The sequence below is a fragment of the Hyaena hyaena genome, unplaced genomic scaffold (genome assembly GCF_003009895.1).
Source record: "Hyaena hyaena isolate Hyena2069 unplaced genomic scaffold, ASM300989v1 scaffold_1957, whole genome shotgun sequence".
Lineage (NCBI taxonomy): Eukaryota > Metazoa > Chordata > Mammalia > Carnivora > Hyaenidae > Hyaena > Hyaena hyaena.
Window position 1 is genome coordinate 7,622 of NW_024082599.1, and position 23,014 is coordinate 30,635.

The 23,014-nt window shown below is 66.5% G+C and overlaps 1 protein-coding gene across 1 annotated transcript; it reads left to right on the forward strand.

Moving 5' to 3' along the window:
- Positions 1-15,917: 15,917 nt before the first annotated feature.
- On the forward strand, positions 15,918-22,760 carry CLBA1 (clathrin binding box of aftiphilin containing 1). Its single transcript, XM_039225181.1, has 6 exons — positions 15,918-16,169; positions 16,232-16,771; positions 18,417-18,562; positions 20,044-20,173; positions 21,156-21,269; positions 22,094-22,760. The coding sequence occupies exons 1-6, from the start codon at positions 15,918-15,920 to the stop codon at positions 22,256-22,258; spliced, it is 1,347 nt and encodes a 448-aa protein (XP_039081112.1). The 3' UTR covers positions 22,259-22,760.
- The last annotated feature ends 254 nt before the right edge of the window (positions 22,761-23,014 follow it).

Genomic DNA, 23,014 nt, shown 5'->3' on the forward strand with positions numbered 1-23,014 from the left:
TGACTGCCGGCTCAGAGCCTGGAGCCTGTGTCAGTCTGTGACTCCCTCTCTCTCTGACCCTCCCCTGCTCACGCTGTCTCTCTCTCTCTCTCTTCTAGAAATAAATAAAACATTAAAAAATAAAATAAAATAAAAAAGAGAATCTTTAAAATTCTACGAAAAAGTGAAATGAGGAAATGATAAACTTCATGCCAGTGGTGGAGAACATTCAGACATACTGGGGTATCTGCAGACAAGCACCCAGCCCACACGGCAGACGCAGACCGAATAGCTCTGGAATGACTTAGCGATCAGCTCAGACCCTTATTTACAACCTTCCCACAGACGCAGCCGAGACCAGCGCTCCCTGAATCGTACTAAACATCCCGAGAGGAAACGTGCTGATCTCACACCAGCTCTGGGCAGGGGCCAGCTCGAGGATGACCACCCTGCTGGGGCCGAGGGGACGCCTGGCATCGGCCCACCCTAGCCAGCAGGGCAGGGGGAGAGGAGGGGCCTGGGGGTGTGGCCTGGGCCGTCAGGAGGAGGGCTGGGGGGGCGGGCTCCGCCAAGCGTCTCGCCCCCGCCCAGAAACCCGCCAGTCCTCGCCCAGAGCCTCCTCCGCCAGCCCGGCAGTTTCCCTGAGTCACACAACACAACAGGAGCGGTGACCGCCCTCTCCCGGCAGGCATGTCCCTGGAGGGGCAGCGGGCGGGGTCCCACAGGCCTGGGGAGGGGGCCAGGGCAGGCGCCCCGTGCCTGGGGATGGGGGTGGGGATGGGGCGCTCGCCCATGGGAGCCTCCCGCCGTCGAGCAGGGACCCCCGGCCCTGAGAAGCTGCACCCCCCCAATCTACTCCAGGGGCGTCCCGTGGGCGTCCCGTGGGCGTCCAGGGCCACGTGAGCAAAGGTGTTGGAGAGGCCCAGGCGCACCCTCACTGGGAACAGCCTCCCCGCAGCCCCCGGGGCTCCACGCCCACTGCAGCTGAAGAGCAAGCTCAGGGCAGCGGCCCGGATCACCCGCACCCCTGCGACGCCCAGGCTCTGGCTTTGGGCTCTAGGTCTTCAGGCCCCCCTAAGGCGCAGCTGCTGGGCACAAACAGGAAGGAGGAAATCCCGCCTGTTGGATGCCAGCAGCCTGCCAGCCTCTGGCCGTACCCCAGTGAGGCAGGTGGCCCCAGTGCCCCCCAGAGCCTGGTCCTGCTGCCCCCTGCCCCGTGGGCCCCCTCAGCTGTGAGTGAACAGAAGAGTGTCCTGTCTTCCTGCCTGACCCGGCCTGGACCGTGCCCGCTGCGGCCCCACAGACAGCCCAGCCCCAGCGGTCATCTCGAACAGGCTGATAAAAATACAGTCACCCCCACTTTGCAGCACCACCCCCACTTCGCAGAGGTGACAGGCTGAGCCAGCCCGGCAGTTCTGGCTGCTGCCACCTGGTGGCCCCCTAAGCCCCCCCCCCCCCAGCTCAGGGCCCTGCCACGTCCAGTGTCCATCCAGCCCCTAACCCTGACCCTTCCATGGCCTCAGACACCACTGTCACATCCAGCTGCTGCCAGTGCTAGTACCTAGGGTCAGGGAGGAGGGGCTCAGGACTTGGGGCCAGGGGTGAGGGGTGAGGGGAGCATGCACCTCGGTCAGCAGAAAAGCTTTACTCCCTAGAATATTGGATATTCTAGGGCAGGGCCTCAAGGAAGTGGGTCTGGGGAGAGGGCAGAGCCAGGGTGAGGTGTGCTGGCTGGGGGCTGGTGGAGGGGGTGCAGAAAGCGGGCGTCTGCCAGGATGACTTTCCCTCACTCACCTTGCCCGTAGGCTCTGGACCACTCGGGGGGGGGGGTCTCCCCTGCCAGCCCCTGGTCGTGGGGGTTCTCGGAGGGTCCAGAGTAGGGCCACCCGTGGGTGGGGCAGCTTTGCTTAAACAAAACCCAAGTTTGCATGGAGACTGGCTGCAAGTCCAGGTGGGCCAGGGACGGTGGGGGTGTTTGCTTATCACCAGGGCAACGGCGGGACTGGGGATCCAAGAGCGGCAAGGAGGAGAGCGCGGCGGGGACCTGGGCGGTGGCCCGAGAGGCCGGCACGGGTGTGGGCGTGGACGTGTGTGCCTGGCCCTGGGACCCTCCCTCGAGCACCGGTTCAGAGTCCCGGGAGACGCCCCCCCTGGCCCCCCCCCACTGGCCATGCAGGGAGCCATGGGGTTGCCTGAGGCAGGCTCTCCCCTCAGGGGACACTGCCCTTGGGCTTGGAGCCCAGGCCTCACACGGGCACATGGCACGCGCGGGCCTCACCCCATCCTGGAACTTCACGAGGCAAGTCCTGGGCTCGGCTGACTGGTCATGAGACCTTCAGACTTCCCGAGCAACACCCACCCGGCCAGGGCCTGCCCCCCTCCCCGACTGGCTCAGGGTAACCGTACTGTCAGCGGAGGCCGATCGGCTCCCGCCTCTGCCCCCCCACCCCCTGCTCTTGCCTGCTTGTCTCGCCTGGGGAGGGTCCGTGCCCACCGGCTCTGCTCTGCCACAGCTGCACGCTGGACACTTCCACACGGCCCCGCCCCGCTCCCCGACGCCCAGCCCCGTCCCAGCCCCAGGACGCCCGCCGTCCTGCCCGCAGAGGCCTGGGGCCCAGACCTTCGGGCCGCACCGCAGACCCGGCTCTCTCCCCGGTCCTGGCACTCTTCGCGTGTGCTTCCTCTGCTGGCTCCCGGGCCAAGCGTGGCCACCCCGCCGCCACTTCTGGCCGCCGCCTCATCTCTGGTCCCAAGCACTCAGAGCCCAGCCCACAGTCGGTGCATAATAAGGGCTAGTGCAGGAGGGAGATGGGGAGCAGGGCAGATCTCTTGGAGAGGGGCACGCCCCACCCAGTCTGAGGGCGCCCCAGAGCTGTGGGACTGGAGGGCAGCGGTGGGCCCAGCGCCTCTCCTTCTGCACCTGGAGAAACTGAGGCAGGGGTGGGCACGCCAGCCTACCAGCTCCAAAGCGCCCGGCAGCCAACAGGAAAGGCCCTCAGTCCCCCCACAGACGGGACTGGTGGGCCCGAGCCTGTCTCTGTCCCTGAGCTGCCCGGCCGGGACCCCGCAGGCGCCCCGCCCACCCCTGCAGGCACCCCTGCCCACGCAGCACCCACAGGGGAGCCTGGCCTTGCCGGAAGCGCCTCCTCAGACCCCCAGGGTCCCCAGTGCAGCACGCAGGGCAGCGGGCAGCGCCTGAGGGCCCGTCCCCAGCCGCACACTCCAGCCTGGGGACCTGCCTGTCCTGGGGCGGCACTGGCCGCGTGGCGCCCCGGCCCCCGTGAACTGACACACCTGTCCTTGCAAGGAGGGCTGGGGCTGAGGCAGGGCACATAACAGCCATGCCCTGCCCCCAGCCCGAGCCCCCCCTCGGCCCCCACGGGCTGACAACCAGGCGGTGAGGGGGGCAGGGGCCTGCGGGGCTGGGCCGGGGCAGGGGGCAGGGGGCAGGGGCAGAACACAGCGGCTGCGGCTTACCCAGCTCGGAAGTCCTCCCAACTTGCCCAGAAGTGAAGGTCCCAGCCGGCTCTCCCTCAGCGGCCCTCCTCCACTGCCCCGCCCTGGCCTCCTCCTCGGCCGCAGCAGCCCCACCAGAGGGATGGGCGGCCCCCTCACAGGCCCCTCCCCCTGGGCTTCAAGGAGCTGGGGAGCCCCCCCCAGCCCAAGCAGCTGACCGGGAGAGGAAACGCCCGCCCGCCCAGGGATGTCTGAGTCACTACCACCCGCCAGTGCAGTCCAGTCCAGTCCTGCTGTGTAGACAGGTACGCAGATGCAGATGTCAGATAGGACGCCCCGGGCAGGCTGTTCACGGGCCCTGCACCTCAGTTTCCCTGCAGGTCCGGGTGCAGAGGCTCAGAGCCATCCAGGTTAGGGGGTGCGGGGCAGCCAAGGCACAGCCCTAGGGGTACATGGGCCCTTCCAAGAGAGTCCTGCTCCATCTGGGCCCCTCGGGCTGTGCTGAGGCCCCGGCCCAGGGCACAGCCAGCCCTTCCACAGCAGACACCACCAAGGCCAGAGCAGGGAAGCACCCAGCCCACCCAAGGAGGGCCAGGGAGTGACCTTAGGGGAAGCAGTGCTCACCCTCCCACATCCCTCAGGGGCAGCCTGACCGCCACCCCCCCGCCCCCAGCCCTCGAGACAAAACTCAGCAGCCACTGCCTCTCAGAGCAGCAGGGCGTCCAACGAGGTGGGTGCAGTGGGGGCCCAGCAACCCGCATTTGTCACCCCCTCCCAGTCATTTGGACAGAAGTGGCGGCTGAGGAGCACAGCCTGTGAGTCTGAAGACCCCAGTCACCTGCTCCCCAAAGCTCCCACTGCCTGGCTACCCGACGCTGCTGACCCCAAGACTCACCCCCGCGCCGGGCGCCGACCCCACGCCTGGACCCACCCCAGCTGCGGGCGCCCCTGCAGGCCTGGGCAGGACCTGACAGGCTGCGCTATCAGCGGATCTACTGCTGGATCCCAGAGCTGCCCCACCCCACACCCCACGGCCCCGTGGGGGGGGCCTGGCCAGCTGCTGCCTCCTGTACCCCACGAGCAGGTTGGTGCAGGCCCGCACGGCTGAGGGCCCAGCCCCGGCTCGCGGGGCAGTGATGGGCCAGGCCCGGCCCTGGGGAGAAGGCAATGGGGGGCTGAGCTCTCACCCCTGCCCGCCAGCCCGGGCCAGGCTCAGTAAGGTGGCTGCAGGCTGGGGGCTCTGGTGACAGCCGGGGGCCGCGGGCCTCACACCAGGACTTGAGAAGCCGGGAGTGGCCTGGGGTGCAATGTTGGGAATGGGGTCCCAGGGAGGAGGGGACTCTGGGCAGCCTGGGTCCGGCGGGGGGGCTCTTGAGCTCAGGTGGTGAGACCCCGGGGGGGGCCACCTGTCCATGGAGGAGCAACGGCATCCAGGCCTCTCCCAGCCTCCCCCCTCCCTAAAAATTTAACGGTCACAAATGACTCCATTTCAGTGAGACAGGCAAGCGGGCCAGTGACCTCCCCTCCCCCTTGGCCCCACACAGCCCTCACCTGGGAGCTCTCTGTGCCTGATACCCAGCACGTCTGTCGGCTCCCCCAGGAAGGGCTGGGCCTCGCAGGGAGGAGGGCAGGCTGATGCTGCTGTAAAGCAGGGTCACCCCAGCCCTTCCTCTCCTGAGCCTGGGTGCCCCAAACCCACAGAGTCACGTCCCCAGCCTCCGGATCTGCCAGCCGCAGGCCTTGGGCCCCCGCGTCCCGCAGAGAACCCCGTGGCCTGCAGGCTGCCCCGCCTTCCTGGACCCCTGTGCTCTGCTCCCTGTGCACCCCCCCAGGTCCCCAGGGGTGCACATGCTGCTTGCTGTGCTCTCCCCACACGTGGCCTGTGACCAGCGCAGTGTACGCACAGGCCGCTCTCCTGACCTGGGTCGCCACACAGGTGCCAGCCAGCCGGGAGAACTGGCTCTGGGTCCAGACCTCTGTGACCTTGCAGGGGCAAGAGTCAGGGGCTGCCTTTCATACCTTCCCCTGGGCTGGTGTCCAGTCCCACGGGGGTCCCACCTGGCTCTCCGGCAGGTAAGGGCCACGGTGTCGCCCCTCCCCCGGCCCCTGTGGCCAGGCAGGCGCTGGGGCAGCTGAAAGAGGCCTGCTGGCCTGCGGCATCGCGGTCCCGAGGGCCGGGCTGCCCAGCACGCTCGCGCTGGTGCCTGCTGCGCTGGGGGTTGTAGGTTAAAGCCGCCCACACCCTGGGCTTCCGCTCAGAGTCACCGTGGAAACTCAGCCGCTGTCCGGGGAGGCGCAGGGCAGCCAGGGAGGCGGCCAGGCCCGAGCGCAGCGTCCCTGGGGGGTGTCACGGAAGAACCCCGTGTGCCGCTGCCGCTCAGGAGAAAAGCCTGCCGGGGAGGGAGCTGCCGCCGAGGGGCCCCCGCGGGGGGGCATCCTCTTCCCCACCCGGGAGGAGTCCACACTGCTCTGGGGAGACGAGGGCACCAGCAGGAGACAGAGGTGCCAGGGGGCGGAGCACGAGAGGCTGAGGTGGCCCGTGGGCTGACCCCCACTCAGAGCGGCAGCTGGCCCGGGGCTCCAGCCCCAAACAGAGGGGACATGACTTGGCCGAATGGGGCCGAGCCTCCGGGGCCTCCTGCCCCCCAGCCTCCTGGCTCGGGCGGCCCCTCAGGCAGCAGTGGGTGCTGACAGGGAGGTGAGGCCCAGATGAGGACCCCACCATGTCCCATTCCCGGCATCTGACACCCACATGCCACCCACAGCCGGTGCTGTGTCCAGGCGGGGGGTGCAGCTTGCGGACCCATGTTGGGATTCCGGTCCCAGACCAGCAGGGCTGGGAGGCCGCCAGCCCCCCTCTACCCGTGGCCCGCGGCTCTCCGCCTACAGGCCCATGAGTCCCCTGGCGGCGATGCACCTGCCACGTCCCTCCCCCCGCCCCATGCCACCCCGGGGCAGGGCCGGAAGCCGGGAGGGACCCTGAGCCGCCACGCCCCACCCCTGCCCCTGCCCCGGCCCCTCGGGCCCAGCTCCGGCCTCCAGTTGCAGACAGTGCCCTGGACTGGTAAGCACCTACCCCAGCACGGTGCGCCTTTGGCTCCCAGCACCTTGGCTCCCAAGAAAAGCAAAGCAAAGGGGCAGCCCGGACGCAGAGGCAGGAGGTGGGGTGGGGCCTGGCAGGAGTGTGAGGTGAGCCCGGAACCCGGCAAAAGGGGCCGCTGCCCTTCGAGTGGGGGTTCCCACCGGCATCCAGCTGAAGCTCCCAGTCCACGCGCGGCACCCCCAGCTCTCCCTGCTTCCCTGCCCGGCCCCCAGCCCTGCCACGTAACTCCCTCCTGCCTGGCCCCGTCTCGTCCCGTGGGGACTGCCCGGAACCTGCCTGGCTGGTTCCTGTCTTCTTCCTGACACCTCAGCTCCCCCACCTCCAGGCAGCCAGCCCCAGGCTGAACCTGGAACACAGACGCCTTCACCAAAGGGCAGTCATGGGAGAAAGGATATAGAGTCGGAATCTGAAGGGGGGTGAGGGGTGCGCCCGGCAATCCAGGGGGCTACCTGGACGAGGCAGCTCCTAGCCCACCCAAGGACGGAAGAGCTCAGCCAGAGGGAGGGAAGGCCATGAGGGCATTCCTGCCATGGGCCCAGCCACAATGAGCTGCAGAGGGCGGGCGCACGTGGGAGGCAGGGGGCTGTGGGGCACGGGACCCTCCTGGCACAGCTGGGCCCTCCCCACCCTCTTTCCTGAGACCTGGGGCAGGAGCAGGCTGTCCGGCTTCAGTTTCCCCACGGAGAAAAGATTAGGGTGCTGTCAGGAACACACTTTCCAACACCTGTGGTGGCTTGGAGAATCCGCCTCATTAAAGCTGAGGGAGGGTGGGTACCCCAGCCCTGGATGACCTCTGCTGCCCCCTCCTTGGTGCCCGCCCCCGCCAGGGACACTTTAGGCTGCAGGGGGCACTCGGGAGCACCGCCTGGGGGGCAGGGCAGAGCCAGCACCTGCCAGACATCACCTCACTGAGCGTGTGGTGTGGCCTCTCTGGCCCCTGGAGAGGCAGAGAGGCTCCAGGGTGGTGTGGGCCTCGGCCTCGTTGCTCCCAGACTGTGTCCCTGTCTGCGAGATGGGAGTGCAGCCCTCTGCCAGTGTGGACAACCCAGGGAAAGCCATGAGTGTGGACAGCGTAGACACACTTGCCAGCAGCACGGGCACTCGCTCCCCCCCCCCCCCCCCCCACTGCACAGCTCTTTGCCAGCCTCTGCTGTGGGCCGCTGCGGGCACCCCTTTCACAGATCCAAGTCACTGCCCGCGGCTCCTTGCAGCCCCAAGCCCAGGGCCGTGCAGAGGTCACCACAAGGACGCTCCACATTGCAGTGCCCTTGCGAAGGACCCCAGCCCCCACGGCCCCCTACTGAGAAGAGACCACCCAGACCCCACCCATGGCGTGTTGCTATAACTGGGGTTTCCCTGGACCTGGTGGGGGCTTCTCAGGGTGGCATGGGAGGGGCCTGAGGCCAAGCCAGGGGCTTCAGGCACCAGGCAGGGGCCCAGGCTAGGAGTAGGGTGCTCCCTGTCAGCCTAGTTGCCGGGACCCAGCTCTGCCTTGGGAAGAAACTGGCTGCCCCCCGGGATAGGAAGGGGTGTGACAGCTGGTGCCCATCACGGGGTGAAGTGGCTGATGCCCTGCGTGGGGGCAGTGCACCCAGGTGGAGTTCCCTTCCCAGGCGGGACTAGGGGAAGGGGCCCCGGAAGGGGCCTGGAAGCAGTTGGGGGTGAGCTGCCTGGGACTGGCCAAGGTGCCCTGAGCTGGGCGGATCCCCGCGCGGTGTGTTCCTGGCGTGGCCACCAGGGGGCAGCCTGTGGTTGCAGGTTGGACGGGAGATGGCTTCCTGCCCCAGGCTGAGGGTTAGAAGCACATACAGGCTCTGGGAGGGGTCGTCAGAGAACCTGGCATGGCTGGCCCAGGAGGGCAGGTTTGGACTGGGCAGAAAGATGAGGGTAGAGCAAGGCCTGCCCATCTCTGGCCGGCTGCAAGGGAATTGCAGCTGGAAAGACCCCCCCTCTGCGAAGGGTGGCGGAAGGCTGGCCATGTGCCTGGTGGGCAGGACCCCCAGGGGCTGTGATCCAGGAGGTCTCCTACCAAAGCCCCATGAGAGCCACCGATCTCATTCCCTAAGAGCAGAGGGGTTTGTAGGCGGGATGTGAGGGGCTGCCCCAGAGGCCAGGGAACCGCCAAGTCAAAGGAGAGAATGGAGGTCCCGGCTGGGGAAGGGTGCCCAGAACAGGCCTTTTCGAGGCAGGGGGCGGATGAGTGGCCTTAGACCCTGCACCCTGAGAGTCTCTGGGCAGCCTGTGGGTGAGGGAGAGGCCAGTGCGGAATGCTGGAGGCAGAGCAATGGCCCCACGGCTGTCAGCCCCTTCCCCTCTCGCTGTGATCCCCAGGGATGTGGGCCGGGGCCGGCCACAGTCAGGACCAGGGGGCCGGGGAGGGGAGCCCAAACAGGAGGTCAGCTGTGTTCACCACACAGATGGGCAACAGAAGGGCCCATGGGGCTCCTGCCGTAGCTGGAGGGTGCCCAGGCCAAGGGACACCCCACGGCCCCTCTGCATGAGCACCACCACCATCATCATCGACCTCTGTGTCCCCAGGCAGGGGTGGCCAGCCTGCGCCATTGCAGCACGGCCCCAGCCCCCTTGCTGGCAACTCGCCAGATGTCCTGGGTGTGGCTGCCGCACCACCGACCCAGAGCTGCAGGAACTGCCCCTGCCTCACCCTCCCCGCCCCTTCCCTGCAAGACGCTGAGACACCCAGGCTCTGGAACCAGACCTAGTACAGGGACAGGCAGGTAATAAGGAGCACCTAGTTCCCATTCTGTGGCCAGAGGCGTGGGGAGTGGGTACTGCCCCATGGACAACACCTGCCTTCCCTTAGCCAGCACTGGGGTACTCTGTGGCCTGACCTCTGACCCCATTCAGGCCCCTCACCAAACTCCAGACCTCAGGTCTAGCCCCATCACGGCCACCACCTAGCCAGTGACCAAGCCACACAGAGGCCACGCTGTGGACCAGCCCGGCCCAGCTTGGGACTCTGGACCAAGGCCAACAGCCCTAACTCGGGGTCCGGCCAGGCTGCTCTCCCCCAGAGCAGGTCAGAGGGCAAGCCTGACAGCAAGTCACCACGCCTGGGGACCCACGGCTCTCACGCCCCACTCACGCGTGCGGCCCTCCCCGGGCGGCCGCCTCTAGGGACCAGACGACGTCCCAGAGGGTTACAGCAGGGGACAGTGGCAGAGAGGAAAAGACAGACGGACGGCGAGTGACCGAGGCGGGGAGCGACAGGGTGCGTGGCAGGGATGAGTCAGCGAGCGATGGCGAGAGGCAGAGTGAGCGCAGAGACGGGGAGAGGCAGGAGAGGTGCCGCAGGGGGAGGCAGGATCGCGCGCGGGAGCCCGGCGGGTCCGAGGCGCCCACCCCGCCCCGCCCGGCGCGCGCCCCCGCGCAGAGCCCACCCTCCCGGGGAGCGGGCTGCAGGCGGAGAGGAGGCGCACCGCTGCCGGGGGCTCCGGGCCAGGTGGGCAGCACCATGTGGAAACAGTCGCACATCGCGGCGGCCGGGGGTGCGGGCCGGCGGCGGCCCGTCGCGTCCAGTCTCGGGTCTCGGCTCCGGCGCGCGGGCGGCCGGGGACCGGCGGGCGCCGCGCTCTGCCTCCGCGGGCTGGCGACGCCGCGGGCCGCCGGCCTCGGACTGCGGACGGAGCCGGCGCCCCGGGACCCCACCGCCTGGACCCCGCCCCGCCCCGCCCGCGCCTCATTCAGCCCATTGGTTGCGACCCTCCCGACCACGCCCCCGCTGGGCCCGGCCCCGCCCCCGAGGCCCTCCCGGTCCACGCCCCCAGACCGGCTAGGCCCCGCCCCCGCCCCGCCTGCGTCCAGCCTCCAGTCCGACCCCCGCAGCCGGCTGGACCCGTGCCCTTAGCTGGCCTTTCTGGGTCCAGACGGTGGACTTTGGGCCCCTGCCAGGGAAGGGGTCTCCACACGCCGCGCCTAGACTCCGGACTGGACCCGCGCTCTGCAGTCTTACCTCCCAGCCGAGAGACGGACATTTTAGTCACAAGCTGGGGTGCAGGGCACCCTGGGGGCCACAGAGGCAGCGGGAACCCAAGGAGGCGAGGGGCATGTGATGTGACCTCACTGGCCCGGCCCTGGGGGCTCCCAGTCTAGAGGTGTGCTCTGCCGGGTAGCACAGTGTTGGGGTGCACGGGGAGGGGTCCCTGGCAGGCTCCCAGGGCACAGTCTAAGCCAGGACGTCAGGAGTGCGGCAAGTGTTCAGTCCAGAGGCCGGGCTAGCTCACAGGCTGCGAATCTGGGGCAGTGGGGCGGCGAGCTTGGGAAAGACCACCAGGTGGCAGCGGTGGGGGTGGGCGGCGAGGTCCCCCGGGGACACTGCTGAAGGTCAGAAGCTCCGCAAGAGTCGGGGCCGGGCCAAAGCAGCCGCACGAGGAGGGACGCAAGGACCCAGGATGTTCCAGAAGCTGGCCGAGGGGCCTACCCAGTGGACGGCTGGGGGCTGGCCTGGCCTCCAGCTTGGGCTGTGCACCAGGAGGTGCTCCTCAGGGAAGGAGCGGGGAGTGGGGAGGCCCGGAGAATTCTGTTCCCACCGAGCGGGAGGCAGCTGCAGTCCAGCCCGGGGAAGGGTGCCTCAGAGGCGCGGGTCCTGCTGGGGCTGGGGCTGGGGCTGGGGCTGGGGCTGGGGCTGGGGCGCCTGGGCCGGCACAGACCCAGGAAAGCGTAGCTGCTGCCAAGGAGGACCCTCCCGGGGTCTTGCTGGGAATGGTGCTGGTGGTGCTGGGACAGACAGACGGGTGAGTGCACACACATAAACACACCCGTGTCAAGATGACACACATACTCACACCAATACACAGACACAGAGCTACTCAATATGTCCCTATGCACTGAGACAGGCACACACACACGTCCACACACACTCACACACACGTACCCATTTGGGCCCAGATGCCCAGATGCGCACAACAGGGCAGACACATGCACGTGCACACACAGGTGCACTCCTGGTGCTCACGCAGCCAGCGGGGCCCAGGTGAGCCTGCCCGGCAGGGTGACTCATGCATGCCAGTTCCCGTTAGCTGGGCCGCAGCCGGGCAGCCTGCCAGCGTGGGTCAGACAGGCACGCACATCACTGCTGGGAAGAGGCTCTGGCAGGAGCCCATGCCAGAGTGGGGCACAGCCCTGTGCTTCAGGTGCAAACAGTGGGTTGTGGGTCTCGCCTTTTTTGCCCTGGTGTTTTCTCCTGGGCTGGGCAGCATTGCCCTGGAGCCAGGGACCCTGTGCTCTCCTCTCTTCCTGGGGTCCTGCCCTGCCCTGCCACCCATGGGTGCAGGGAGGGAGCACCATTGTGTCCCTGGTGTGTCCCAGCATCCGTCCAGATCTGTTGGGATCTCAGCCTGCCTGTCTGTGTATGTGAGTCTGGCCATGGGGGCCTGGGAACAAGGGGAAAGTCTTGAATAATCAGGGACTTAGGGTACAGACCCAGTTCCCCTGCGCCTTAGGTGAGGGACCTTGGTAAAATCGTGTGGCCCCTGGGTCCCTGTCTGATGAGGTGGCCTCATTCCATGTGATGTCCTGACTGTCCAGCACACTGCGTATGGGGCTACGGGGCTCCCACCAGCTGAGTGTGGAAGGGGATGATGGGGCCCCGGGGGGGGGAGGCCAGGGAGCTGCCCCTCGTAAGCAGAGGCCAGGAGGGTCTCACTTGGCTGCTGAAGGAGCAGCCCTCAGCTAGCCCCTGTGCAGTGGGGTGGTCTTTGGGACCCCCCGACTGGCCAGGGGCTGGGGGAGACTGGGGCCACTTCTGTCCTTGGCCTTGCTGGGAGCTGGGTGGCCCTTGGGCCTTGCTCCCTCTGCAGCAAGAGAGTTGGCTCTGCATTGGCTCAGGGCCCCAAATTCAGGCTGGAGGTGGGCAGGACAGCCCTGCCCCAGAGGCGGCCCCCCCACCCCCGCCCCCGCTCCTGCCTGCTCTCAGCAGAGAGCTGACTTCACCCGTTATGCTCAGCTACACACACTCCCTGGGCCCCCAGTGGGCCCCATTTCACCTCTAGGAGGGCCTGGCCCCTCAGCTGTGTGCACCAGAGATGGCGGGCTGCCACTGCAGACAGGGAGACAGACCATAGGTGACCCCCACGCCCCCAGGGCCAGCCAGACTGGGCCCCGCTTCCTTGGGTCCAACCCCTTCTTCCACCTGCGGATGTCTCAGAAGCCCCAGCCTGGCCCCAGGATCACAGGGGAGACAGGGGAGGACACTACTCAGGCGGAGCCCGGGAAGCCCAGCCTGGCCCCCCCACTCCCCGCCGGTCCCTGCCCCCCAGCGAAGCCTGGCCGTGAGCCTGCCGCAGAGCCTGGAGCTGCCAGGAGCTGCTGTCTCACACCCGGCCACCGCCCTGTCCTGACGGCCCCTCTGGGGACAGATGCCCTGCTGGGGAAGGCCATGGCAGTTGGACACGGCTCAGGAGTCGCTGTCCGCCCTCAAGCATGGAGTCTAGGGCCCGACTCCTGGCCACGCCCGGCCCTACTCGGCCCCCGCTGAGTGTCAGGAGGGACGCAGTGGTTCTGGAGCGCCCTGCGCTCCCTCCTGCTGGCACACACAGGCTCCACCTCCTTCCCAGGAGCGCCGCACCGGGGACCCCGGGGGGCCACCCCTCGGCCCTGGCCCTAGCCTGACAGTCAGGGATGTCAGGCTTGCCCGCAGCCTCCCAAGGCTGGGTACGTGGGAACCCGAGCCCAGGGTGCAGGGCACGGGCGGGGCCGGGATGAGGAGTCCGGGCTGCGGGCTGCACAGGCTTAGCCCCTGGGCCGTGTCCGCCCCTCCTAGCTGGCTGCTCTCCGTGCCTCTGGATGGGCGGGGAGGCCCGGAGCATCAATGATTGATGTCTCCTTGCGGCTGCCGCAGTGCCATAAACAAAAATAGCTCAGCCGTTGTCCCTGCCCTAGCCCGGCCCAGCCCAAGGGCCGCTCTAGGACCCTGTCAGCCACCATCTGCCCCCCCATCTAGTCCTCATACAGAAGGTGGGGGCTGGGGTGCTGCAGGTCTGCTGATCCCTGGCCTCTCACTGCCTCAGTCTCCCCCAAGCTGAGTGCCTGCTCCAGGCCTGGGGGCAGGTGGCCTCCTTGAGGTCTAAGAATCTCAGAGGAGCAGGACACCCAGGTGCTTCCCGGGGGCAGGGGACACTCCCCATCGTCATCAGGCAGTGCTGGGGGGCACAGGATACTGTGCGGCTCCGGGCCAAGTGCAGGCTGGCCGCCGGCTCCTGAGGCTGGGACAGGGGAGGCTTAGCTTGGTGGCAGAGAGGCTGCCCACCACGCCTGTTCAGCAGGGCTGGAGATCAGGGATGGATGGAGGTGCCCCGAGAGGAGCTTGGGGAGCCACCCAGGCTCTTCCTCATGACCACACTGCACCCACCTGTCCGCCGCCCCTCAGGGGCGCTTGGGTCCCCGGCACCCCTACTCCTACTGTGCTCCCTCTGACCAGCCTCCCCCAGCAGGTGAGCCTCTGAAACTTCAGCAGAAGCCTGCCCCGCCCGCCCAGCTGGAGGCCTGGCCCTAGGCTTGTGCCCCACGTCTCATGTCCAGTGGGCCCGGACCCGGGGGTCACCTGTCAGCACCCGGGTTGCACCCCGCCCCCACCCTGAGCACCCAATGCCGGGTCCTCTCTGCCACTTCCTCTGAGTCTTGGCTCCCCCAAGGCAGCACCTTTTTTTTTTTTTTTTTTTAAAAGGGTGAAGTTACTTCTTTTTTTTAATGTTTTTATTTATTTCTAGGAGAGAGAGACAGAGACAGCATGAGCAGGGGAGGGTCAGAGAGAGAGGGAGTCACAGACTCTGAAACAGGCTCCAGGCTCTGAGCTGGCAGTCAGCACAGAGCCCGATGCGGGGCTCGAACTCACAAACCGCGAGATCATGACCTAAGCGAAAGTCAGATGCCTAACTGACTAAGCCACCCAGGCGCCCCAAGGCAGCACCTTTTTAATATCAGGGGTCACCCAGGTATATTAGTTCCCATGGCTGCAGGGACAAATAACCACACAGTGGCTTAAACCAGCACACGTTTATTCCCTAACAGTTCCGGGCGCCGGCAGCACACAGTCCTCCTGGGGGCTCCAGGGGAGGCCCCACTTCCTTGTCCCTTTCAGCTTTGAGAGACTGCCCGCATCCCTCGGTTCACAGCCCTGCATTGCTCTGCCCTCCGCTTCTGTCTCTCCATCTTCTCAGACTCTAACCCTTCTGCTTCCTACTTGTAAGGGCATCTGGCTCAGCAGCATGACCCAGGACTGTCTCCCGATCTCAGGAACCTGAATGTAATCATGTCTGTGAAGTCCCTTGTACCTCGTAAGGTCCCATGTTCACAGGTTCTAGGGATCAGGACGTGGACACCTGTGGGAGGCATTATTCAGCTACCATGCCCGGCAATGCGGATCAGCCCGCCTGCACCCTGAAGGTCACTGAGGTCCACGCAGGGTGTGGGAAACTGCTGAGCTTAGAGGAGCTGGTCCCAGCCCCAGCAACACTTCTCACTCAGGCCTTTGGGCTTGGGCCTGTTTCCCCACCTGTACACTAGGGCACCACTCCCACCCCTTTCCGGTTGCCTGGACTACGACAACGGCAAGGACAGTGGGTGAGAGTTCAAGCGGTGGGTACACAGCAGGAATGCCTGGGATCAACACTGTCCCCTGGGTGACGTCGAGGCAGAAGAGCTGGCATCTGGTCACCAGGTGTCTGCCCAGAGCTGGGCAGTCTGACCGCATTGCCGGCTGATGTACCCCCTCCGAAAGCCGGGGGGGGGGGGGAGCTGCAGTCCAGGGGTCAGGGACGATCTCAAACTTTCAGTAGGGAGGCTGAGAAGGGCCAGGGAGAGCGGGCGGGGTGACTCATGCAAACAGGACAGGGCCCAAGGAGGTCACAGGGTGGAGCAATGTGAGCATGGAGGGAGGCTGCGGAGCAGGCTGGGGACAGACACCTGATGGCGGCGCTGGGGCGGCTGGAGTCCAGCTGACTCATCAAGGTGGATTTCATGAGCCTGGGGTCGGGGCAGATGGGGACCGGCCTGGACTGCCTGGGAGGGGCTGGCGGGAGGAACAGGCTGGCCCCTCAGTGCCCCTGCCCCGGAGCGGGTGGCAGCAGGAGGGGCAGGCAGTCCCGGCCCCACACCGGGCCCGCCGGGCCCGGGGCGGGCGCCCCTCCTCCGGCCCGCAGGCGGCGGACCCCCATGCGCCCAGACGCTGGAGACGCGAGGCTCTGCGACCCGGGGGTGCCGGGCCTGGAATCCGGGGCAGCACAGGCGCCGGACCGCTCGGACTAAACCAGGGACCCTCCCGATGGGAGGCCAGGGGACTCAGCGCCAGCGGGGCGCGCAGGCGCAACGGCGGCCCGCCGGGCACCGCGCAGGAGCCGCGGCGGCGGGGCGGCGCGCTGACGTCATGCCGGCGGGTGCCGGGCGCGGGGCCGACGCGTTCCGTTGCCAGGCAACGGGCGGGCGTGGGGAAGACGCGCGGCCGCTGAGCGCGCGGGCAGAGGCGGCGGAGCTGCAGAGGTGGGTGCCGGCCGGGGCTGCGGGCCGGGACCTCGTGGGGAACCCGGCCCCGGGCTGCCCTCGGCCCGCGCCGACTCCGCTCTCGGGAGCCTGTGTTCTCCGGACACGCCGCTGCGCTGGACCGGCCGCCCCGGCGCATGTAGGAGGAAGCGGGGCCGCGGCCCCGGTCACTGCCCCCGGCGGCTTGTGTCCGTCCCACAGCGACCCTGGCCACACAGCAGGCCGTCCGTGCTGCTGAGGAGGACCCGGCGGCCCTCCGACCCCGGGCCGCCCCGGCGCGGCAGTGTGCGTGTCTCCCCGCGCCGTCTATGCGGGCCCGGCGGCGCCGACATGCAGGGCCAGCAGCCGCCTCTCAGCGGGTCCCCGCGAGCGGGCGCCGGGGGACAGGGCGCAGTCTCCCCCTGCCCGACCCCTGGAGACAGCGGGGCCAGCCGGGCGCCCGGGAGGCGGGGCCGTGCGGGGGCGCCGTGCGTGAGGACCCCGTCCAGGACCTTGGGAGGCGGCCACGGCGTTTCCTGCGTCTCCGCGCGCACCGCCCGCGCTCCGGACCCGGGGGAGCACAGCAGCGCGTGGGGGGAGTTCGAAGGCTTTCAGGAATCTTCAGCCGAGTCTCAACACTCCTCGCAACCCTTTGAGCTCCTGCACAGCCGCGCAGACCGCGGGCCGCAGAGCGCGGCTTCCGCCCCGACCGAGAGAGGCTCTGAGCAGCCGCGGCGGGGCGGGCCCCGGGCGGCCTCTGAGGTATCTGTGCCGGGGCCCGTGCTCCCCGTGCGGCGCAGCGAGCTGCAGGCCGCCGGCTTCGGCGGGGCGGCCGGGGAGGGGCCTGCTTCAACCCCGGCCTCTGCCCCTGGGGGGCTGGCGGGCTGGCCGGCTGTGCAGGGAGGGGACCCGCCGGGGCGACTCAGGAGCTGGGCCACTTTCTGTGCCCACCTCTCCAGAGCCAGGCACACCGGCCTTGCCTTCCCTCGCCTCCTGAGGCCCCCGCCTTCCGGCCGCCCACAGCCCCTCACCCCCGGCTGTGCTCTCCTGGCCCCTGTGCAGGCACTTGGGAAAGAGCTCTCTGTCTCAGCTGTCACTCTACCTGTTTACTTTTTTTTTTTTTTTAACGTTTTACTTCTGAGAGAGAGAGAAAGAGAGACAGTGTGAGCAGGGGAGGGGCAGAGAGAGAGGGAATCACAGAATCCAAAGCAGCTCCAGGCTCCCAGCCGTCAGCACAGAGCCCGACGCGGGGCTCGAACCCACGAACCCTGAGATCATGACCTGAGCCGAAGTCGGACGCTGAACCGACTGAGCCCCCAGGCGCCCCTCACTGCACCTGTACTGTACCCCCCACCTAGAGTCACTTGCAGTCTGCGTGACGATCGGGCGCTGGGGATGGTCCGGAGAGCCCAGGCCTTGTCCCCTGGGCCCCTGTTCTACCCTCCCCGACCCGACCCCCAGCCCTACCTTTTCTGTGACTGCAGCTGACCCTGCTTTTTCTCGTCTTCCTCCTCCTCCCTCGCTTCTCTTTCTCTCCCGTCTCTTCCCAAGGGCTTACCCCGGGCTCCATGAGAACAGAGAAGGCACAGGAGGAAAGATTTCACCGGTTCCAGGGATGAGCTGGGTGTCTCCTGAGCCGGCCGAGGATTCCCGGGCCTCTGCCGGGATCCATTGTGCACGGGCCCGCTCTGCTCTAACACTTGTGCTGAAAACAGGACTTGTGTCCCAGCGTGATTAATAGATCAGGGAACAATCTGCGGATAGTGTGAACTTTGCGGGAGACACTAGGTGAATGCAGAGCATCACCCTGCCGAGCAAATATGTACACTGTGCTCATGCACATCGCTAACAGCTCCCGGCCTGTCAGCGCGCACACCTGGCACTTCCTGCCGGACTTCACACGCCCTCATTCCAGGACTTCACACTAACTCCCAACCTTCCAACCTGAGGTCTTCTTCCAGAAAATGCCACACTATTGTCACGTGGGTAGACTTCCCAGCCGGTTAACACGTGGGAAGCACATTTTTATGGGTGCCTCTTTTCTCACGTACCTGACAAGCTTGCGTGTCGTGCCCTAACCCCGCTCCCCCGCACCCCGTGGGAACAGCAATGGTACAGTCATTACACGTTTCATTTGCACCGAGATTATGTATTTGGCATAAGGTAACATAACTGATTTTTTCTATTTTTTAAAATTAATTTATTTTAGACAAAGAATGAGCACGGAAGGGGCAGAGAGAGAGAATCCTAAGCAGGCTCCACACTGTCATGTGGAGCCCGATGTGGGGCTTGAACCCATGAACCATGAGATCATGACCTGAGCTGGTCAGACGCTGAACCAGCTCTGCCCCCCAGGCGCCCCTAACATGTTTCTTCTAATGCTGATGTGTTTTTCTCTTTTTTTCAGCCCATTCTCAGCTATGAGGATGTTTTCAGGTTTGCTTTTCAGGAAGTACCAGTCCAGCAGGCAGCTGAAGGGGTCTCCCCCTTGGACCGCATCTTAGAAATGAGCGATGAGGGAAAACCTGGCTGTGAACCCGTGCACAGACTGTGGTAACAAACTTAAATTGGAACCAACATTTTTCACGGCAACTCCGAGTTTATGCTTTTGGTTGGTAAAATGGACCTTTATCGGGAGCCCATCTCTTAGCCCCCACAGCCTTGGAGCCACGGGGTCCTCACAGAGGGATGGGGCAGTGGGGGTTGATGCTCTGGCCGTGATCCCTCTTCTCCGGCCCATGTTTGTCCCCCTCCGCCCCCACCAGCTCCCCCAGGGCAGGACGGGCCGGGGAGTGCCAGCTCCTGGTGTCTCCATGCACGTGCTGGGGGTGCGGAAAGGACGGGGGTGTGGGCCCTGGACACAGGGGCCTCCTGCAGGACCTGACCGGTGGTCCTGAGGCCCCAAGCAAATAGCCCAGTGTCCTGGAGGGACGTTCTCAGCAGCCCGCGTGCATCCGGTGCGAGCGGGAGGCTGGCCGTCCTGGGGCCTGGCTTCCTAAGGGGAATCCCATATGCCGCTGTTTGCAGATGGCCGTTTTCTAAGCCGCGCCTCCACTGAGCGCCGACAGAGGGTGGAGGGCCGCGCAGTGGATGGTGTGTAGTGGCTGAAAAGGTTGAGGCCCGTTGGGCCGAGGCCACAGGAGGAGGGAAGGTCGGCGTGAGCTGACTCTCGTGGGCCCTCCATCCCTCTCTGCAGACAGGCCACTCCTGGGGTCCAGGCCAGTGCCCGCCCCCGGGAAGCCCCAGCAGAGGCCTGGGGACAGAGGCCCGAAGCCCAGAAGGCTGTAACCACCGTGGCCCAGAGGGCCGTACACCCTGTGGGTGTGGTGCTTCCCCGAGGTGTGGTCCAGGCCAGTAGGCAGGTCGAGGGGCCTCTGGTGGCAGCAGAGGGTGGGTGGCCCTGGGGCCCAGGTCTGGCGGGGCTGGAAGGTGGGTGGTACTTTGGGGTGTGAGGATGACTCGGAAATGACGTGGGCACTTAGTGTAACTGCCCCGCGGCAGTCCTCTGTGTGCACACCTCCCTCCCTTCGTGGGAGCTGAGCTAGAAATCGTGGACACCACCTGGTTGATGGGGGGCTAGAGATCGTGGACAGCACGTGGTGGGGGAGGGGCGGCTAGTAACCGAGGACGATGCATGACACACCCAGTGGTTTGTCCTCTGAGCGTTGCTCTGCCCTGGTTTTTGAGTGTTTCTGTGGCTCCTAGTGCAGCTTGTGGTCCCCGAGCTCATGGGGAACAAAACCAGAGGAGCATTGGGCTTCTAGAAGCTTCCGCGCCTTGGAGGAGACACCGAGTCATGACCAGATGTTAGGCAGAGCCAGGGGTGTGCTCTCTGGGGAGAGAGAAGGCCGGGGAGGAGGGAGGGAGTGCCGGGTGTCCGCGGGATAGCTGTCTGGATACATGTCCGGTGACGCAGCCTGGTGCTCCTTTTGGGAGCGCTCTGCTCTCAGAATGCTCAAAGGTCCGGTGCCCCTCTTAGCTTCTCTTCTCTAGGCTTTCTCGGTTACCTTTTAATTTACGCATCTGCCTTCCAGTTCTGAGCCCCGGAGACTCTGGAGAGCTCTTCAGACCACACAGAGCACATCGGCTTCTCGATGGCTCTGGAGCGAGTCGCGATGCCAGGAAAACTTCTTGCTTGTTCTTGGAATGGATGCTGCCCGGAAGGTGATGCAGGTGTAGCCAAGGCTCCGGGGGTGCGGCTGGGCTCCGCAGTGACCTGGCCGGCCATCCTAAGGGCATGGCAGGGGGGTAGGGGGGCTTGTTGCCAGGAAGCAGCAGGTGAGGGAGAAGACTCACTGGTTTCCGGCACAGTGGGGAGAATGTGGAGCGCAGGCAGGGAAGGGGCGAGATGGGTCAGCTCATCGGCATTAGGCACCTGCCCTGTGCCGGGCTGACGGATGTCCAGATGCGGCCCAGCCCTTGGCACGCAGTGAGGAGGGGCTGTGGCCGAGGGCGATGACACACACAGCATGTGTGTGTGGGGGTCCTCCGGGGGCTCCCCTTCAGGAGGGGCTCCGGCCTGAGTGCAGCAGGGAGAGGGGTGACGTTAGCCGCCAGGCGGGACCCCGGTGCCTGAGCTGGCAGCCAGCAAAGCTGGAGTGGAGGGGCGGCGGGCGGGCTGGCTGCGAGTCAGCAAAGAAAACGCAACTCGTAGTGAGAGCAATCTTTTGGCAACTGAGTAGACAAAGACCCTTTTCTGTTGTAACGTGTTACGGAAATGTTCAAACACGGGGAGCATAAAAGGGGCTGGCGGGCCTTGGTGAAGACGGGGACTTGGGGACGGAGGCTGGCTTGGCCGAGGGGCCTCGTGGGGCTGCCCAGGAGGGAAATGAGGGGAGGAAGGAGCCGGAGGGGCCCCACGGCCACCAGGAAAACAGCCGGGAAGCCGGGGGAGCGGGCGGCAGCTGGAACTGGAGGCTCAGGTGGGGCAGCTCCAGGGCTGGGGGCTCAGCCTGGAGGCGGCAGAAGACTGCGGTCCTGGAGGGCCGGGTGGCTCTGGACCAGGTGCCAGGAGGCTGTGGACCGGGCCGCCGTGTGGCGGCACCCCGGTGGGCTGTGCCAGACGGCTCCAAGTTAGCCAGAGAAAGAGTGGACAAAGTGGCCCTCTGTCCTCCTTCCCACTGGCTGACAGGGCTTGTCTCACTAGAACCTTTCCGGAGACCTGGGTCACATTCTGGAATGTTCCGACCTCCAAGAGCCTGAAGAACTGGGTGTACGCACCATCTGTGCTCAGCCCTGCAGGGCCCTGATCCAGACCCAGGTGAGGACAGGCCGCAGGCCGTGCTGGCCTCGTGCATGGGTCTGTGTGCGCACCTCCCACCTAAGTGCCTCGGACTCACGAGAAAGGCGCGTTCCCACTGTCCGGGAGGGCGGCGCCCGTGGGGCAGGACTCCCAGGGGACCTGGTGGGCAGCCGATGGGGGGGGGGGGGCAGTGAGGGTGGCGGCGGGCCGGAAGCTGGAGCCCTGGTGGTGGCCCCGGGTGGCGGCACGCGGGGAGTGTCCGCCCAGGTCCCGCTCTGGTGGAGTGGACAGTGCATGCTGGGGGGACTGGGCTGCTGCCTGGACGCTGGGAGGGGGCGGGACCTGGGCCGCAGGGCGGATAGAGCTCCGGAGAGACCCTGTCGTCTGGCCGCGCGGGCCATCTCCATGATGCCCGTGTCCTGGTCCGTCTGCTCCTTGGAACATGCCACCGGGCAAGAGGCAGGGGCCATCTTGCGGGACGCAGGGGCGTCTGCAGGGGCGCCACTGCCAGTAGCCCGCCCGCTCACAGCTCAAGGGCCTGGTGACCCTGGGGAGGAAACGGGCCCGCAGCTGCTCAGGGGGCCGGAGGCTGGGGTCCTAGAATCACTCTGGTCGAAGCGGCCCCGTGCGGCCCTGGCCTGGGCACACAGCCTGGCCGTCCTCCCAGCGTGTGCCCCCTTTGCTCCGCGAGAAGCCGGGAGCGGTCGGCGGTGTCCCGTGCGCATCCGCGGTGACCGCACGAGGCCAGCAGAGAAAGCCCGTCGGGGCGCGGCAGCCCGGCCTCGGGGGCAGCAGACCGCCGGCCCTCCCAGGCCCTAACCGCGCCTTTCCTCCCGCGCCAGCCCTCGGGGACGTGTGGCGGCAGACAGGGGAGCCTGAGCGCCTGGGGCCTCTCTCTGAAGACCCCCTCACACAGGAGCGGGCAGTGCCTCACAGTCCCACGGAAAAAGAGGATTTTCAGTCCACGTAACCTAAAAATGACCTTGTTTAATAGTAATGTTTGCTAAGATGAGAGTCCTTGGTATTTTTATGAGAAATTTTACATTTTCTTACTGGCTGGATTTGCTCCTGGAAACCAGCACTGTTTTGTGGGGGTGTTTCTCAAACCTCAAGTCAGGTTCCTGGGATCCTCATGCAAACCAGGCTGGGGTCTGACTGCTTTGGGAGTGGGTCCTTCTGCAGAGCCATCCCCAGCAGCAAGGGGGCGCCCCGCTCCCAGGAGCTCCGCCCCAGCCCCCTCAGACGAACCCAGTTGGCATCCAGGTGACATCGGGGGCCCTCTGCCCCGTGAGGGACCCCAGGTCTGGCCACCGGTGGGGGTGCACCGGCGTGGCCTGGCTCTCCGTGGGGGATGTCACCAGGAGGCCGCCGTTCCCGCGCCCAGGAAGCGCGCTCTGGGCCAGGGCACACGCGGAGGGAGCGCCAAGCCAGGGTCTCCCCCAGAGCCCCGCAAATGCTCACCTGCACCACTGCTGTGGGGGGGGGGGCTCTCCGTGTCCCGCCCTCCTCTCCAGCTCTGAGCTCTGGTCCTGGCGGGGGGCTCTGCGTTTTGTAAAATTTTATTAAATAAAATGGCCTGGATGAGCCCATGTTCTTGCTGATTCGTCTGTTGTGTGGAGACTGTGCAGAGTCCTGTCGTCCGGCCTGCCGCCGCCCCCTGCCCCAGCCTGCCCGCCCCTGCCTCCCTGCCCCCGCCCCCTGCCCCAGCCTGCCCGCCCCCTGCCTACCTGCCCCCGCCCCCTGCCCCAGCCTGCCCGCCCCCT

Coding starts and splice junctions, on each gene's coding strand:
- CLBA1 (XM_039225181.1), top strand. CDS start 15,918: ATGCCGGCGGGTGCCGGGCGCGGGGCCGACGCGTTCCGTTGCCAGGCA. Junction 18,563..20,043: donor GAACCCGTGCACAGACTGTG/GTAACAAACTTA, acceptor TCTGCCTTCCAG/TTCTGAGCCCCGGAGACTCT. Junction 21,270..22,093: donor GGGCCCTGATCCAGACCCAG/GTGAGGACAGGC, acceptor CTCCCGCGCCAG/CCCTCGGGGACGTGTGGCGG.